At 41.4% G+C, this 17,121-nt stretch overlaps 4 protein-coding genes across 17 annotated transcripts in view; 3 read left to right on the top strand and 1 right to left on the bottom strand.

Annotated features, from left to right (window-relative positions):
- si:ch211-285f17.1 (sickle tail protein homolog) overlaps nt 1-2,786 on the top strand; it is a 56,915-nt gene extending 54,129 nt beyond the window's left edge. For all 7 annotated transcript variants that reach the window (XM_029146102.3, XM_029146101.3, XM_029146118.3 and 4 more), the window contains 2 exons: nt 51-182; nt 1,104-2,786. In XM_029146102.3, coding sequence (XP_029001935.1) covers nt 51-182; nt 1,104-1,631 — 660 coding nt within the window. In that variant the 3' untranslated portion in view covers nt 1,632-2,786. The remainder of the gene's footprint in view (nt 1-50; nt 183-1,103) is intronic.
- Nucleotides 2,787-2,835: 49 nt separating this feature from the next.
- On the top strand, nt 2,836-4,533 carry si:dkey-96n2.3 (uracil nucleotide/cysteinyl leukotriene receptor). Of its 2 annotated transcripts, none has more exons than XM_029146122.3 (2): nt 2,836-2,948; nt 3,518-4,533. In XM_029146122.3, the coding sequence occupies exon 2, from the start codon at nt 3,540-3,542 to the stop codon at nt 4,464-4,466; it is 927 nt and encodes a 308-aa protein (XP_029001955.1). In that variant the 5' UTR covers nt 2,836-2,948; nt 3,518-3,539; the 3' UTR covers nt 4,467-4,533. The 2 variants fall into 2 exon arrangements, with proteins under 2 accessions (XP_029001955.1, XP_029001954.1); XM_029146121.3 differs by having other exon boundaries at nt 2,846-2,948; nt 3,487-4,533.
- Nucleotides 4,534-4,795: 262 nt separating this feature from the next.
- Nucleotides 4,796-17,121, top strand: part of nphp3 (nephronophthisis 3) — a 25,800-nt gene continuing 13,474 nt past the window's right edge. For 4 of the 7 annotated variants that reach the window (XM_041070335.2, XM_055507818.1, XM_055507820.1 and 1 more), the window contains exons 1-28: nt 5,521-6,009; nt 6,084-6,209; nt 6,280-6,430; nt 6,507-6,659; nt 6,796-6,929; nt 7,040-7,200; nt 7,298-7,454; nt 7,536-7,610; nt 7,706-7,876; nt 7,970-8,073; nt 8,225-8,339; nt 8,439-8,582; nt 8,671-8,768; nt 8,858-8,960; nt 9,082-9,164; nt 9,403-9,538; nt 9,637-9,801; nt 9,954-10,048; nt 10,140-10,262; nt 10,352-10,541; nt 10,620-10,861; nt 11,092-11,167; nt 11,254-11,381; nt 11,508-11,748; nt 11,836-11,961; nt 12,061-12,176; nt 12,275-12,439; nt 16,743-16,842. In XM_041070335.2, coding sequence (XP_040926269.1) covers nt 5,686-6,009; nt 6,084-6,209; nt 6,280-6,430; nt 6,507-6,659; nt 6,796-6,929; nt 7,040-7,200; nt 7,298-7,454; nt 7,536-7,610; nt 7,706-7,876; nt 7,970-8,073; nt 8,225-8,339; nt 8,439-8,582; nt 8,671-8,768; nt 8,858-8,960; nt 9,082-9,164; nt 9,403-9,538; nt 9,637-9,801; nt 9,954-10,048; nt 10,140-10,262; nt 10,352-10,541; nt 10,620-10,861; nt 11,092-11,167; nt 11,254-11,381; nt 11,508-11,748; nt 11,836-11,961; nt 12,061-12,176; nt 12,275-12,439; nt 16,743-16,842 — 4,002 coding nt within the window. In that variant the 5' untranslated portion in view covers nt 5,521-5,685. Of the gene's footprint in view, nt 4,854-5,378; nt 5,450-5,520; nt 6,010-6,083; nt 6,210-6,279; nt 6,431-6,506; nt 6,660-6,795; nt 6,930-7,039; nt 7,201-7,297; nt 7,455-7,535; nt 7,611-7,705; nt 7,877-7,969; nt 8,074-8,224; nt 8,340-8,438; nt 8,583-8,670; nt 8,769-8,857; nt 8,961-9,081; nt 9,165-9,402; nt 9,539-9,636; nt 9,802-9,953; nt 10,049-10,139; nt 10,263-10,351; nt 10,542-10,619; nt 10,862-11,091; nt 11,168-11,253; nt 11,382-11,507; nt 11,749-11,835; nt 11,962-12,060; nt 12,177-12,274; nt 12,440-14,755; nt 14,894-16,342; nt 16,607-16,742; nt 16,843-17,121 lie in introns of those variants that run through there. The other 3 variants (XM_029148062.3, XM_029148061.3, XM_029148070.3) reach the window with 3 other exon arrangements.
- On the bottom strand, nt 13,338-16,220 carry uba5 (ubiquitin-like modifier activating enzyme 5). Its single transcript, XM_029148081.3, has 12 exons — nt 15,914-16,220; nt 15,741-15,786; nt 15,556-15,645; nt 15,340-15,449; nt 15,170-15,256; nt 14,957-15,041; nt 14,782-14,886; nt 14,546-14,673; nt 14,339-14,474; nt 14,167-14,242; nt 13,965-14,071; nt 13,338-13,778 (listed from the first exon to the last, which is right to left on the bottom strand). The coding sequence occupies exons 1-12, from the start codon at nt 16,063-16,065 to the stop codon at nt 13,701-13,703; spliced, it is 1,200 nt and encodes a 399-aa protein (XP_029003914.1). The 5' UTR covers nt 16,066-16,220; the 3' UTR covers nt 13,338-13,700.

Below are 17,121 nucleotides of genomic sequence, written 5' to 3'. Positions count from 1 at the left end.
TTTCTTTTGTTTTATTTTTTGTTTTGTTTTTCGTTTGGATCCCCTTGCAGAACACCAGTGTCGCTTCCCCCACTAGTCGGATGCCCGTCCCTCTGTCTGCGAAGTCCAGGCAGTCACCGAGTACTACTGACAAAGCAGGAAAACAGCAAAAACTGCAGGACGCTCAGAGGCAGTTCCGACAGGTAGTTCTACTGTAGGGCTGTAGGGACACATGAGATATGTATTATAAGCGTGAAAAGACAACCAAAGCTGTGGGGGTTCAAATGTTTTGGAAAAAAAATAACGTTGCCATGGTGGCGACCGTGGATGTGCTAATGTTTCTCTCGAGTCTGCTCTGACAAGAAGGCATGTTTGACTCTTGACTGTTACCCCATAACATCACTGTACTGTACGCTTCTGCATGTCCACACTGGTCATGGTTTTCACTGTGTTGGTGACTAAACAAAAAAAAAAGGAAAAAGTGGAATCACATCCTGCATCTGAGTTGTCATCACATCTCCAGTTCCCATCACAGCTGAGTTCCTAAACAGTGTTGCCAAACTCCCAGGATGCTTGTGGCTACATGAGAAAACACACCTAACCGCCTTCTCGGCTGTGTTCTGCCCTTCTCACAATGCACCTCTGCACAAACCCAGCATTACTGCATAGCTTCTTAACCTCACTGTGATATACTTCCTCCCCCCTCCCCAACACCTCGGCACAACTCACCAGTTTCAGCGGAACACTGGCCCTGCTCCCACAGGTCAAACTCCTCACCCTGTTGTCTAACGCTGTCCAGCCTTTGCCTTCTGAACCACTTGACTAACCCGCAGGAAGCACCTGCTGTCTGCCACTGCACCGTCTAACCTTTCCTGTGTTCTGCTTGGAATAACCTCAGCCACTATCAGCGTCACTATCAGTGTCTCACATTTCATGTAACCTTGTAAAACAGAGCTTCGGTACATGTTGTTTTGGTGTCTTTTAGTTGTGTCTTAGCTCAGTCATAATGTGTTTGTGTGTGTATAACTTGTAGTTTTTTTTAACCACGTCTTGCTTTTTGTATCTATTATTTGATCAGGTTTCTATTTTGACAACCAGTGTCTGTTTGGCATCTCTGTTTGCAGGCTAACGGAAGTGCTAAAAGAGTGGGAGGGGATCATAAAACTTCCCCCCCTACTATACCCAGCTCTAAAATCCCTGCTTTTAATCCTAGCTCTACTAAAGGCAACCCCCAGTCTGCACAAAACTCAGATGCTACTAACCATATTAACCCTTCCTCCTGCTCCTCTGTGACAAAGTCCTCCATCCTGTCCTCTCACACCCCTCGCTCCAGCTCCCTCCCCTCCTCCCACATCCCCTCCCTGTGTAACGGATCCCTCAAACTCCACCCCGCACCCTCACAGCACACAGGTAAAGTTCTCTTGTTCTCCTCGCAGACTCAGAATGGTCGAGTGCACTCCTCCTCTTCATTCTCCTCCTCCTCCTCATCCTCTTCCTCCTCCCCCTCCCCTCTGTCGCCCACACCTTTGGGCCCAGGTGGAAAGAGCATCCGCACCATACACACCCCCAGCTTCACCAGCTACAGGTCCCACAACGGCAGCAGCGGCAAATCCTGCATCCCAACAGCCACAGCAGCTAAGGACACTACTTAGCTTCATTACAGCCTCTCTGGCTTTACCTTATAGCAGGTAGACTCATATTTTATTTTATTTTATATTGTTTTGGTTTCCTGTATTTCTGTTTTTTTTTTTCTAAAAGTATTCAGCTTTTCGCTCCCGCAATTCATGTCTGATTTGATACTATCATTCTCACACAGACAATTTTGGCTTAGTTGAGTTACATTTTCATCATTTTTACCACACTCACTTGGATTTTTGATTCTTCGTTGAAGGTGTTCTGACAAAAAAAAAAAGATTTTATAAAGAAACTAAACAATCTAGTTTTACCACATTGTATTTGAAGTGGAAGACTCAAGGTGTTACTTCTGTATCTCTTGCTGTAGCTAGAGCTCTGTGTTCACTCACAGGGAATGTAGAGGTGATGTACAATCACAAAGTATCATGTAAATATTGTGTTTTATTTTTCCAAACAAGAGATTGAATAACCATAGTATATTTAATCCTCTATGTTTCTTACTGTATGTTGCCAGATATTCACCACAGCCCTTGTAAATGCCTTTTATGAATGTATACACAAAGTATACAGACATTTAATAACATGAACTCATTTTAACTTTTGTTTTTTACGAGTATTTTCTCATTCCTCCCTCGTTTTAAACTGCCGATTAGTTTTACAGATATGTAATTCTAGTACCACCACTTTGACAAATACAGTTTTTCATTTCATGTGCCTCCTTGCCAAAGTTGTTGTACAGTGACCCACTGTATGTCAGGCCTAATTTAGTCACAGGATCTAGGGGAATTAACATGCTCTCTGTTAGTGTGATGGTTGAAGTGCTGACCTCAGTGTTTGTACTGCTGGTCTCGGTTTGTTAAATTAAAATATGTTGTTGTCTAATTGTAAACTTTACTAAAAACAAAGCGATGAATTTGTTTTACCACGTGTAAATAGATGCTTCTACTAAGAATACGAGTAGTTTTGTTAACATACCAAAGTTTATTTGTATGCATGCCTTTCAAATGCTTTAGGAGAGTGGTGTAAAAGAAGAGTTATGTTTGCACAGATAGATTTTGTAAATAGTTGTTTTTCTCTCCTTTTGTAAAGCTTTAAATCATACTATAACGGAGCTATGTGGTCAAGACAACACTGTGTTGTAGTAGCATAAATAAAGATTTGCATGCCTGAAATCAGCTTCATGTGTTTCCTGTTTCCTGTATGACCTGAGCATGTGCGTATAAAAGCGTGGATGCTCCACACAAATGAACAGTTCTTCTTTTCACTTCACCAAGCTTCTGCCACTGAGACTACACCAACAGTCCAGTTCTACAAACTGTTGTCTATAATTACAGGTAAGGATATTTTTAGTAACTACTGACACACTGGTTATGTCGAACAGAACTACAAATTTTAAGCCATTATCTGGGCTTTAAGATGTTGATACACTTTTTCAATGTAGTTACTTTAGCAATGCTTGGTGATGGCGAATCCTGATGTTGAGATACAACTATAAGATGTCACCTCTCACGGAATACTGAAGGCTTAGCACATGTTTACGTTTTTTAAATACAACAGTATTCCAATTTATTCAAACACGCGTTGCCTGCATTGTGAGAATAATTTTTCATCTGGATATTTAGAATTTTTTGCAACTACATAAAGTTGTTAAAGCTTTATATGCCAAGTTGCAAGTTAGGAGGCACTTCCTGTTTCTTATGTTTGTTAATGTGAGGTGGTTTTGGCTGTATTACATCACGCTAGTCATCTATTTGTCACAATGCACCATCTAGTTTTGTTTTAGTTTCGCGTCAACAGTAGAGTTGCGCATTAAAAGGTCATTCTGATTGCAGGCTCTAGGGGCTGTTGTGATTATTGTGATTCTCCTAACAGGCTGTTTGTGGCTGTTTGTGTGCTGCGTCAGGGCAAACCTCACCGCATCGACTATGAACATCTCTGACGAGGACAGGGATTGTATCTCTGCCAGTCAGTTAAACCAAGAAAACATCATCTTTGCAACATTTTACATCCTCGTCTTCCTCTTCGCTGTCCCTGGGAATGCTCTGGCACTGTGGGCCTTCTGTTGCCAGAAATGCACGTCTCCATCAAAGGTCTTCCTGAGGCACCTTTCTATCGCAGACATCTCCTACATTCTCCTGTTACCCATGCGTACACTGTACCATCTTTTTAACAGCCACTGGCCACTTGGGCACATCCTCTGTCAGTTATCAGGCTTCCTTTTTTATGTAAACATGTATTGCAGCATCTATTTGATGAGCTTCATCAGCCTGGACAGATTCCTAGCAGTGGTTCTACCAATAAAATCGCAGTTAGTTCGAAAGGCAACATATGCAAAGATAATTGTTGGCATAATTTGGGTAATGGTTATTGTTTCAATGAGTCCTATTCTTTTTTCTCGAAAGAATATGGCCAATAACGCAACAGGCGATTGCACTACCCTGTACTTGGAAAAGACATCTCCCAAAGCTCTGGTTTCCACGATTGTGGCTTTTGTTATTCCATTCAGCACCATTTTGGTTTCCTATGTATTGATACTCTTAAAACTACAAGCAGTCAAACAAAAAGAAGCTCGACCGGTGAAGGACAAAGCCATAAAAATGATCATTCTTGTTTTGATGAACTTCTGCTTTGCGTTCATACCCTACCATGTGAGCCGCGTAGTCTACATTATGAACCACAGCCACAGCTGTTCAACTAGAATTGACTGTGAGTCACTGGGAAGAGCCAACCGGATCACATCTGCACTCACCTGCGTCAGCGCTGTCCTGGATCCTGTCATGTATTTCTTCTTGAATAGAACATACAGAAACAAACTCCTACAGCTGTTCCGTGAAAGCAGAGGAGAAGATTAATGATATAATGATGATGATGATGATGATGATAAAAACTGTATTTATCACACGGACAATAAAGTTTTCAAGAAACTATTCTTTATTATGTCAAGACTATTTGAGACAAATGCATACAAGTAACCTGATCAATAGGGTCTCTAGAAAATATTTAGTTTGGAATTTTAAAAATCTAACTGTTTAGGGAAGTTAAGACACCTCTGATAACTATGCAGCAGGCTATTTTTATGTGCACTTATCATCCGCACGCCCTTCTGAAGAAGTTTCACAACATTTCACTTCTCAAAATCTCAGTGGAATTGACTTTTGCACAGTTTGGCTCGTCCGAGCTTCCGTAGTGCCGAGTTGTTACCAAGGCAGCGAGCAAGAAGCTGTTAACGGGACTGAGCCGTGAGTAGATTCCCGTTTAACGGAGACTCACGTAGTGTCAGGAACGTTTGCCGTGTTCGTTAACAATCTATAGAAATTACAGATGTGTACTGAAATGATTGTGAAAGTTGTCCAGTTGGTAAATGTCGCGCCGAGCTCGCTAAAGCAAGTGATGTACCGTTATGTTAGCTAAGGTTGGTCTGAGATGCTAGCTGATCAAAGTCGCAGCTTCTAATCTATTTCTAGACCAGATGTTCGTGGTCAAATAGAACTATTCAGCCACACAGCGGTTAAACGCAAACATCTTGTTAGTTGTGTGAAATGACGGGTTTGATGTATTTGGTTTTGTGAAGCTTTTGGCTTTGACTAGAAAACGTTTTACTTGACCAGTGTAATGTGATACATCACTGACAAACTCAAATATGCAGAAAAATACTGTCACAACCTTTCCCACATATTTTCCATCTTTGAAGAACAAGAATATACTTACTGGCATTTGTTTACTCGTGTGTCAGTTTGTTATCATAGCTTTTCTTCTACTTTCAGGTTTGTTTTGAGGAGTAAGAACCTCATTCACATCTTCCAGACATCCATGCCTGGCAACTCTTCCATCACTGGTGAAAACAAGTTTTTGTTAGATTTTCAGTCTAAGTCCAAAATGACTTATGTTTCTCTAAAACTCTGTAAAAATCGTGTTAATTGGAGTAAGACTTTAGTTCACAATTACACACAGACCCATAACATTACAAACTAGTTCTGCAGGACAATTTGTTGCTCTTGCTGCTACTGGAATCATTTACAACAAACCATGGGCATCTGAAAAGGCTGAATACTTTGCCACAGTGCCATCACCATGGGCACTGCCTCTTCTTTAGTCACCCCAGGAGAGGTTATTGAGGATGGATATGGAGGTGAAGGAGGGGAAGCCTGTGAGATCCCTGTGGAGGTGAAGCCTAAGGCCAGGCTTCTGCGCAGTTCCTTTCGCAGAGGACCTCGTGTGATTAGTGCCAGTTTCAAATCCACGGGTTCTGTGGATTTAGAATATGCTGCAGAGTATGATCGACTTCGTAAAGAGTATGAAATATTCCGGGTCAGCAAGAATAATGAGATCTCCTCCATGCAAAAGAAAGAAGCCAAGCTGGATGAGGAGAACAAGAGGCTAAGGGCTGAGCTTCAGGTAGGCACTGAGTACTTAGCTTATGAAGATACAAGCTCATTAGTTTTAACATTTTACATTACTGCATGTCACAGGCTCTGCAGAAGACTTACCAGAAAATTCTTAGAGAAAAAGAAAATGCCCTTGAAGCAAAGTATCAAGCCATGGAGAGGGCTGCCACTTTCGAACATGACAGAGACAAAGTAAAGCGACAGTTTAAGGTAAAGCACAGTAAATTCTCAGTCATTGTTAGGCATGACTGCAACCCTAACACACTGAATAAATGACCAGATTTTCCGAGAGACAAAAGAAAAGGAGATTCAGGATCTCCTGCGGGCCAAAAGGGACCTGGAGGCCAAACTGCAACAGTTACAAGCTCAGGGTATACAAGTATATGACCTAAATGATTCTGACTCAGATGACAATCAAACCGTTGTTACTGGTAAGGCCCAGAAATCCACATTTTTGACTTGGCTTTACTCATCTGTCTATTCAGTATACCATTTGCATCTGTGTAGCTGCAGGGACACAGTGTGAGTACTGGACTGGTGGTGTGCTGGGAAGCGAGCCCTCTATGGGTAGCATGATGCAGTTGCAACAGACCTTCAGAGGGCCAGAGTTTGCCCACAGTTTGATTGATGTAGAGGGGCCGTTTGCAAATGTGAGCAGAGGTAGGTAAACTTTGAGTATGTATATATAATAAAGGGGTGCATTACGATGTGCACAGTGGCTACAATGCAACGAAGATAAGACTATATATATATATTTTTAGAAATAATTGTCTTCTTATGTTCATGTGTTTTTCAGATGACTGGGATGCTGCAGTGGCCAGTCTGCTTCAGGTCTCCCCTCATGTGCCTCAGGCCCTATGGAGTAACACAGTGCGTTGCTACCTGATCTTTAACCAGGAGACTAAAGCTGAGCTCGATATTTTTTTTAAGGTTGGTTATACTGACACTATAAATGGAATGTACTGTAATAGTGTGAACTTGTATAATTATATCTGTTTATCTGTTGTATTTGTATTATGGTATGGGTTTTTTTCCTACAGAAACACTCTCCTCTGTTACGGAAAATGTGTGAGGGGCTGGGCCATTTCTACCTTAATGTCTACTTTCCTGAGGACAGTGCTGCCTCATGTGCTGTTGAGCGTAAGCAAGAGATTGAAAGAAGCTCTGTGTGTGTGCTACTTCTCAAAACTTCTGTCACTAGGTAGAGTATCTGCTATGCCAATAATCACTAGGTTATCTGTAATAGAACGTCTTTAAGAATTCTACTGTTGATACTTGTGCCAAATAACTGTGTCTAGTTCTGTAGTGGAGGATTGTCAGGAGGCGTTTGTGAAGAATTCAGATAGCCATCCACTGGTGCTTTACCTCAGGACCGAAGAAGATCAACATTTGTCTGGACCCACTAGACATCTGCTAGAAAGAGTCAATGCTGCAGATAAGACAGCTAAAATCAAGGTATGTGCACCATTTATTAAATGTGCAAGGTAGTTTAATGTTTAATGTTTGGAAGTGTTTTACTAATTGCTATATATTCAGGTGGTGGATCACAGTGGTTCTGCAGAGGATGGAGCTGACTTAATTTATGCTCAGCTAGAGAGAATCATCAAGCAGGTACAGAAATCATTTTTACTTTTTCATTAAGCAAAAGTAACATACTGTATGTACCCTTCTGGTTTCCTTATGGACATTTACATCTCTTCTTGCAGGAGTTGCTGGGTCTTGAAGGATCAGATGTTGACTCTAAGGACTCAGCAATAGAGGAGGGGCGTGAAGAAGACTCTGGGGATGTGCTTTGGGACCTGCATGATGAGCAAGAACAGATTGAATCCTACCAGCAGGCGTGTGACAGCACCACTTCTCATTTAGGCTTCCAGAAGGTAGAGGAGGCCTTAACCTTTTTTCAGTATCCTCAAATGTATGTGTCAGTTTAAATCATTTCTCTATGATTCTGTTGTATGTGTCGTTCTCAGTACATAGATCGTTTGAATGACATGATAGCTGCTCCTCCGCCCACTCCACCTCTACTGGTGTCTGGTGGTCCAGGTTCAGGAAAGTCTCTATTGCTCTCCAAATGGTGAGAACTGACTGCTTAAGTTTAGTACAATAAATGGTCTTACTGGTGGATTATGATGGATTCAATCTACTGGTTGTCCAATTTATTACTGTGAATGATATAACCGTATCCATATTTTTTTCTTCTTACAAATTTACTTATTTGAATTCAGGATTGAGCTGCAGCAGAAGCAATCTCCCAACACCTTGTTCCTATATCATTTTGTTGGTCAACCACTTTCCACAAGCTCTGAGCCAGTTCTCATCATCAAACGTCTCACAGTCAAAGTAACCTCTTACACTTGCAGGCCTACAGTAATTCTACTATTTCTTATACACAAATGTCTTATTTAATAACAATGTGTTGTCCTCCTATACAAACTGCAGCTGCTGCAGCACTTTTGGTCCATTTCTGGCTTGTCTATGGAACCAAGTAAGATATTGGAGGAGTTTCCCCGCTGGCTTGAAAGGCTTTCGGCATGCCATCAAGGAAACATCATTATCATCATCGACTCGATTGACCAAATACAGGCAATAACTCACCAAACACTGACAACCTACATTCCTTATTCAGATCAGTTTTCCCGAGAATGTTCTGTAATTTCTATTTCTTTCACAGCAAGCAGAGCGACACATGAAGTGGCTGATTGACCCCCTTCCTGTCAATGTTAGAGTGGTGGTGTCTGTTAATGTTGAGACATGTCCTCAGGCTTGGAGGTAGGACCCTTCATTTGAGTTCTGTTAGTTTATTCATATTCATATGTATATTGTTTTCTTGTCAGTAATAAAGGAACCACATCTTTCAGGCTGTGGCCAACACTCCACTTGGACCCATTAAGTCCCAGAGAAGTCAGGAGTGTTGTTATTGCAGAATGCCGGAATATGGATTTTAAACTTAATAAAGATCAGGTTGGTTATATTGTCATTGACAGTTTAAAAAAATATGCAGAAGTTTTAAAAAGTTTTAATTATCATTTGAAATTCATAATATTTTTGTGCCACAGTTGAATGTTTGAATGTTTTTTTCCAGGAGAAGAAGCTCGAAAGGCTTTGTCGCTCTGCATCAACCTGCAATGCACTGTATGTCACACTTCTAGTGAGGATGATCACCAGGTTGGCACATCTTCTGTTTACCCTTGTATGTGACAGACTGAGCTAAAAAAACAACATTCAATGCAGGTCTTTTTTTGTTGAAGTGTTGAGCAAATGTTTTTTATTGCACTTTTATGCAACATGCTACAGGGCACATAAATAAAGCCTTCTTTTTTAATTTTTTAAAAACATTCTGTTAGTGAAAGGCTTTTATGTCTGCATGTGTTCTCAATCTTTTTGTTTTGGCGATGCCTTGCAGTAGATCATGTTGGTCACTGGAGAAGAACATGGAGCAGTGTCTGCAGTGTCAGGACATCATGTCACTCTACCGCCTGGCTCTGAAAATGATACTAAACTCCCTCAACACAGACAGAGAGCAACACATAATGAGAGAGGTAAAATAGGTTTAGTCAAATTAACTATAGTGTCTGTTGGTTTAGATTAGAATAGCAAGTTTTTTCTGCTGGAATCATGCTTGTGTTCTCATGTCTAGATACTGTGCCTTGTATGCGCCAGCCATAATGGCGTGAGTGAATCAGAGGCACTGGATCTATTCCCAGAGCTAGAGTTGCCCATGCTGTCTTCTATGCTGTACCGTCTAAACAGACTCTGCATTGTAACCCTTCGTTGTGGACTTATCAGGTTTCAGCACTTGCAGGTAATTATGCCTTTTCTAGTAGAACATTATAATTATATATATATATATATATATATATATATATATATATATATATATATATATATATATATATATATATATATATATATATACCTACAGTATATAGTAATAGACAAGTTTTTGCCTTTCAGGCTTGGGAAGCTGTGAGGCTGGAGTTTCTGTCTGGTGGACGCAGCTCTGCTACTTACAGAGAAAAACTCATCCATTATTTTAACCAGCAACTCAGGTGCTCCAGAGTCACTTTTCCCTCCCCATGCAACAAAAAACGCACATTCTTTTGTGAGTACCACCTTTTCACTGTGTCTGTTTATGTACAGCCAAGACTATGTAACATGGCGGGTTGCAGATGAGCTGCCTTGGCTGCTCCAGCAGCAGGAGGATAGGACTAAACTTCAGTGCAGCCTCTTGAACCTTTTTGTCTCCCAAAACCTTTACAAGAGGTAAAAAACACTCTCACATGTAAGCTGATATCACAAAAGTACCCATATTGTTGAGCTATGAACAGATCTGAGTTGTTCTCTTGTTCCAGGGGACATTTCTCAGAACTGCTGGCTTATTGGCAATATGTGGGCAAAGACAAAAGCTCAATGGCTGCCGAGTACTTCGACTCCCTAAAACACTATGAAAAGAGCTGTGAGAGTGAAGACAGCATGACCAAGCTGGCAAACCTGTATGAGACCTTGGGGCGTTTCCTCAAAGACCTGGGCCTTCCAAGTCAGGTGGAGTATAACGTGGCAGAATTCTTAGCTAACTCATTTATTCTGTGTTTTACCTTTTATACATTTCTGTTGCTTTAGGCTGTAGCCCCTTTACAAAGGTCTCTTGAGATCAGGGAGACAGCCTTGGACCCGGACCATCCCAGTGTAGCTCGCTCCCTGCACCAGCTGGCTGGAGTTTATGTTCAGTGGAAAAAGTATGGCAATGCAGAGCAGCTGTACAAGCAGGCCTTGGAAATAAGTGAGAACGCCTACGGTGCGGAGCACGCCAGTGTGGCACGAGAGCTGGAGTCACTCGCCATTCTGTATCAGAAACAGAACAAGTAAATGGGAGCCTTTTGATGATCACACGACTGATGCATCATAGTTAATCAGCCGATACTGGCTGATTAGGAATATGTTAATAAAAAGGCATTCAGCATGATCCAATATTCTAAAGTCAGTCTATCAAAAGTCACCTAAAGCTATAAATTGTAATGAAGTGACACAGCAATATGCACAGTTCAACCTAAACATGTGTTTAATAGTTCACACTTGGCACCTTTACAATCAGATATGAACAAGCTGAGAAACTCAGGAAGAGGTCTGTGAAGATACGTCAGAAGACTGCTCGCCAGAAAGGCCATATGGTGAGCATGTTTTACATGTGCCCATATGCCCGGCCGTGCTCACTTAATCAGTCATACTTAACGTGCCTTTTCTTTACTGCTTTCAGTATGGTTTCACTTTGTTGAGACGCAGGGCCCTACAGCTGGAGGAGCTGACTCTGGGGAAAGACTCAGCTGACTGTGCCAAGACACTTAATGAATTAGGTGTTCTGTACTACCTCCAAAACAACCTGGAGTAAGACACGCAACAGCTGTCTGCTTTGTGTTCATTAAATGTTCAGCTTCAGACTAATACATTGTTGCTTTCATAAAGTGTAATGTAGTTTCTAACTTACGATATGTGTTTCATTGCTCTTACCAGTGCAGCTAAGGTGTTTCTGACCCGCTCTCTTGAGATGCGTCAGCGTGTTCTCGGCCCCGATCATCCAGACTGTGCTCAGTCCCTCAACAACCTGGCTGCATTGCACACAGAGAGGAGGGAATACGAGACAGCGGAGGACATGTATGAAAGGGCTCTGGATATCCGCAAGAAGGCCCTGTCCCCAGACCACCCCTCGCTGGCCTACACACTCAAACACCTGGCCATGCTCTACAAACGCAGGGTGAGAAACAACAGCTTGTTGCAGCTGAAATGGCATGTCCTTTGTTTTGGGTTCAGGTTGTGAACGGAAGGTGTGTATTATGTGCAGGGGAAGCTTGACAAAGCTGTGCCACTCTATGAGCTGTCTCTGGAAATCAGGGAAAAAAGTTTTGGACCTAAGCACCCAAGTGTGGCCACAGCCCTGGTCAATCTGGCAGTGATATATTGCCAACTGGTGAGACTCTTGCATATGTCTGTTATATAACTTATACTTTCCAAGGTTATTAATATTATGATGTTATCAAGCAAAGCTAACTGTGAATTACCTTTCTAGAAAAAGCACAGTGATGCCCTGCCTCTATATGAACGAGCACTGAAAGTGTATGAGGACAGTTTAGGGCGCTCGCATCCACGTGTTGGGGAGACCCTGAAAAACCTGGCTGTGCTAAGGTACAATAGATGTTGCATGGAACATTTGGTTTATCAGAAGTCTTTGTTTTTACATCGTACATTTTTCGGTCTCTGTCTTGTTTTATGATTCATAATAGCTATGAAGAAGGTGACTTCGAGAAGGCAGCAGAGCTTTACAAGCGTGCAATGGAGATTAAAGAGGCAGAGCCATCGTTGGTGTGTGGACACGCTCCATCCCGCCACTCCTCCAGCGGGGACACATTTAGTCTGAGGACACCTGCTGTACTCCCAAATACTCTGAGGTGACTGTATTCAGCTACTTGCTGCCATTATTACTAAGGTTAAGGCTGTTTAGGAGCCCAGACTAGATTGGAGCATGGTTATCAGAAACCATGGTTTCCTAAAGAGGGGAACAATGTAGTCATAATCTGGAGAAAGATTGTAGGACTTGGTAAAATATACTTTGGTATGTGGAATATAAAACCTACCATGTAAGTCTGTGAAACCTGTGTACAGGTTTATTTAATATTTTGTATGAAACTTTCAACCGTTTGAATCAGGCCATGTATGGGCCTGGAACTCAGGTTTACACTAATTTTAATGTAGGTTTAAAGATTTTATACTCATTTACAATCATCAGTGTTACGGAGAATGTTCTAACCTGAACATTAGTATTATAACATTTCATGTGGTCCAGTATACGGTGGCCACAATTTATAATTAGGTAACAATAGATTCCAGCAGGTCTTCTCCTGCCTGCTGTCTGCAGTCACTAAACTGTTTAGAGATTATTGATAGGACCTCAGACACTTTTGTTTTCAAGGTTCTGATTATGTTCTGATTATTAATGAGTAGCTGGAGCATTGCCAACCTTTCTTGTTTTGTGAATTTTTAATCAGCATTAGTATGAAGTATGCATTTTCAAAAGGGTAAATGTAGAACCCAAAACACTTCTGAGGAGATAATAGCTCTGAAGGTTTCTTCATACAAAGTTAAATAGAGATTCTAATTTGCAAGCAAGTTTTAAGGTACCTGCGGCCAATATGATGGTGCCATGTCTTCTATCAAGGTCCAATAAGATTGTCTGATAAAACGGGGCAATGTGCCTAAACATCTAAATATATGCATCATGCTTTCATATTTGTATTAATATAATGTAACTTTGTAAAATATGTACATGACTACAGTAATCACATCAAATATATCAGAAGGCTGTCTTGCCTCTAATAAATATTTTATTGAGACAGCATAAGCATTGTTCTGAGTGAATGACAGCGCACATACAGTAAATGAAGGGCAGGGAGCATCATTCATTAATACAGACATGTAACACATGACTAGTCATTTCATTTCACTGCTTTCTTGGAGCACTTGTCAAAGAAATGCCATTGACTCTAATTCTCATGCATTTCCTTTGTGTTAGAAGGAATTAATTCTTGGTTGTCCATGTTTTCATTAGATTTGGCTTTTGTCATTACTTTAAAAGAAAGCAGAGGATTAAACTTGTGAAAAGCAAGTACATTTTAAACTAAAAGTAGCATAAATGTGTCTTCAGGTTGCTGCCTACAACTTTCTCATCTGCGCCATCAGGTCCTCAAGGCTTTGTTCAGTCTCCTCCACGGTTTCTCCACTTTCTTTAACCTGGTTTGAACAAAGGAAAACAACTTAATTCAAAAGGCCCCTCACTCCTAACAAAAAAACACATGTATACATGATGCTTTTAATTTTTAATTAGCCTCATTCAAGATACTTAAATGAAGAGGAGAACATGGTAAAAACACTACCAGTAAATGTCTTTTAAACTGCGTTATGCTAAACAACACTGACCTCAGCTGGAATGGTGTACGCCACAGTGATGCCTTCTGGCAGGTCAGGCACAGTCCCTGTCGCAGCTTGTAACTCTGCTTCAGTCACCTCTGATACTAGTTCAATACCTGCACAGTCCAAGTGGTGCAAGTACACATTTATTGCAATATAAAATAGTGCACTAATCAGATCTGTTGCTGGTAGTTGAAGAAGTCATCCTCACCCCACTCGTTGTCCTCATGTACCACTTCCTCCTCCACCTTTACAACTTCTACCTTGGGCTGCTCTGCTACTTTTTTCTGAAACCGGTGACAAAGAACATCACAGGTTCACTGTTCGTATTCACAACTGTGGCAGCAACTGAACTGGGCCTTGAGGTGGTAGAGCATACATACTTTGTACTCCTCTTGCTGTTTCCTGCAGTAGCGGTCATTGCACTGAGGGTTGGCTTTCATGGCCATGGTGGGGAAGAAGTCCTGCATGGCGTTGTAGCCAAGGTAATAACTTACAGTACCAAACTTCAGCAGGTATCTGGATAGCAGGACATATAATTAATATTCAATGTAACCTGGCACAATTAAGCTTTAGAACGTGACACTTACTTGAGGACATTTTGTACCAAAATGCCTGCAACCACGCCCATTGTTGTCGGTAAACTGGCAGCACACACCCCCTCCCTTTTTAGGGTCTTCTCATCGATGTTAGCTGCTACCACCAGGGGAGGAGCACACTAACAAAAATATATGAATATGATGTTTGTAGCTTTTGTCACATGGTAAAGATGTATAGTTTGACAATGAAAACTTTCATAGGTAAAAGGTAAATGAAAGCTACATACAGCAAAGCAGGCCGTCTCTCCAGGATTGATCAGCTGGATGTGTCCTGATACAGCGTTCTCACTGACACCAGACTCCACCCAGATCTGACCAAGTTCATTACAGGCCTGAAATACACTACAAGATGAGTATCTACACCGTTTACCTTTGATTCTGTTTTGTCTTTGCGGTACTTACTGTATTGATGGCCATCCTGGCTTCAAAGTTGTCTACACAGCTCAGGACCAAATCTACTGGCTTCCCTTCTTCCAGCCCTCCGTGACTGGCGAGAGAAGATGAGAAGATGAGTTTGATTTGAATCGATGTGCAACTGTGTGTGTGTGTGTGTGTGTGTGTGTGTGTGTGTGTGTGTGGATGAAGAAACGAGGGGAAAGAAAACAATAATCCCACCTGATCCGATCCATGAAGTGTGTAAAGTTTTCCATTGTGGTGATGTTGTAGTTGTGAGTCTCGAATGACACATCAGGGTTAATGTTTCTGTTTGCAAAAATGAGCAGCATGTAAAGAGACAAAAAATGTGATTGTGTGATTTGCGGGAACAATAGTTAACAACTGTGTACCTGAGTGTGTGTTCTGCTGCTTCCACTTTGCTGAGGCCTGCCTGGTGAGGCTGGAAGAACAATCTGTTCATATTGGCCAGTTCTACTTTATCATAGTCAAAGAGGAGCAACTACAACAGCAGGAGAGGGGAGATGGGAAAAATAAAGGCTCAGGATACATACAAATATGCTAAACAAATAAATAGAGATATGCTGAAATAATGAAGTTTTTATTACCTTACCAATGCCACATCTTGTCAACATTTCAGCTGTCACACTCCCCACTCCCCCAACGCCGACCACAGCCACTGTGAACGTACGGATTTTCTGTAAACACATTTAAAGAATATTCATCCGAATCAACGCAGACGTATGAATGTCACATACAACTTTCTGGTTGATCCTTTTTATAGTCATCACACCTCATAATCATCCACGATGCCCATTCTCTTCAGAGCCATTAGACGGCTGTAATGAAGACACAGCTGACATTAGCTTGTGGTCTGTAAAAACCACCGTATGGGTGGGTGACTCATCAGGCGTAGTCTCTGAGTGCCGTAAACAAAGCAGACAAAAATATAAATAAAATAAATACCTGTATGGGTTAGAGTCCACTACCTCGGCGCTCATTATGTCAATCTTCGGTCTCTGCAGCGCATCCTCCACGGCACATTGCTTCTGCTTACACTTTATTAATTCATTTTCCAACTCTCTAATCCTTAGCTTCAGTTCTTCCACGGTCGCCATTACAAAAAAAAACGAAAACCACTAAACAACGCGAATGAACTATACGGTTATGAATTTAAGGGCTGTCTGATTGTATAGATCCCTTTCCAGCGCATAAAGTACACGTCTTCAAAACCTAAATCAGCTGTTATATGTGTTCCTAGAAAAACGCCCGTGCGGAAAATGTGACAAACTAGTCAATTGTGTCCTACTTCATAAGTTCATTAACTAAAATATTTCTAGATGTCATGAGCTGAATAATCAAATTTGTTTAGAATACAAGCGTCTGTGTCCGTAGGATTTTGACCTATAAAATTTAAATAAAGAGTTTTACAAAACATTTGACCACGTGACGTCCGCGTGTCCCACCGTAAAGGTTCCGGGTCCTTAGCAGCACAGTGTGCGAAATAACGCACCTAGAAATGATTAATCCTGAGTGAGACATGGAAGAGACAACTCCTGTGCGACAGCAACACAAATTCAATACAAGTAGGCTTCATAGATATTTGTCTGCCAAGTCGCTGGTGTCAAATGACGACACTTTTACTGTTAGACAGTACAGGTAAGACAGAGGTGCTTTGTTCCACGTGTTTTCATACTTTTTCATAAAGTTAAGCAAGAAATCAGCGTGACGCAAACATTGTGCGTGTCATTTAATTTGCATCTTGCTGGTGAACGGCTCTTTCTGGGCTTTTCAGTTCTGGTCAGTCAAACCCAACCTTCCTGATTCAGACGCCGTCCAGGAGCTATGTCCTCAGGAAGAAGCCCCCGGGCGAGCTGCTGCCTGGAGCCCACCAGGTGAGCGTGCTCCGCAACGACGTCTGCACCATAATTAAAAGTGTTGAGCCAGTGTTGGTGTGGCAGTGCGTGTTTTTGTCCAGTAGAGGGAGAAGCGCCAGCTCATTTTTGTCGATTTATCTCAAGTTAATGAATGACTAAATTATAAACTAAATTAGTCAATAAATGATCAATGGAAGAAATCATTCTTTATTAGTACAAATAAATGTTTCAGATCTTTTCTGTTTAGATCCAGGATGTTGGAGTTAGAACATAAAACACATATTGCTAGAAAAATTA

This window comes from Betta splendens, chromosome 4, assembly GCF_900634795.4.
Source record: "Betta splendens chromosome 4, fBetSpl5.4, whole genome shotgun sequence".
Lineage (NCBI taxonomy): Eukaryota > Metazoa > Chordata > Actinopteri > Anabantiformes > Osphronemidae > Betta > Betta splendens.
This window is presented reverse-complemented; position numbering and strand designations above follow the sequence as displayed.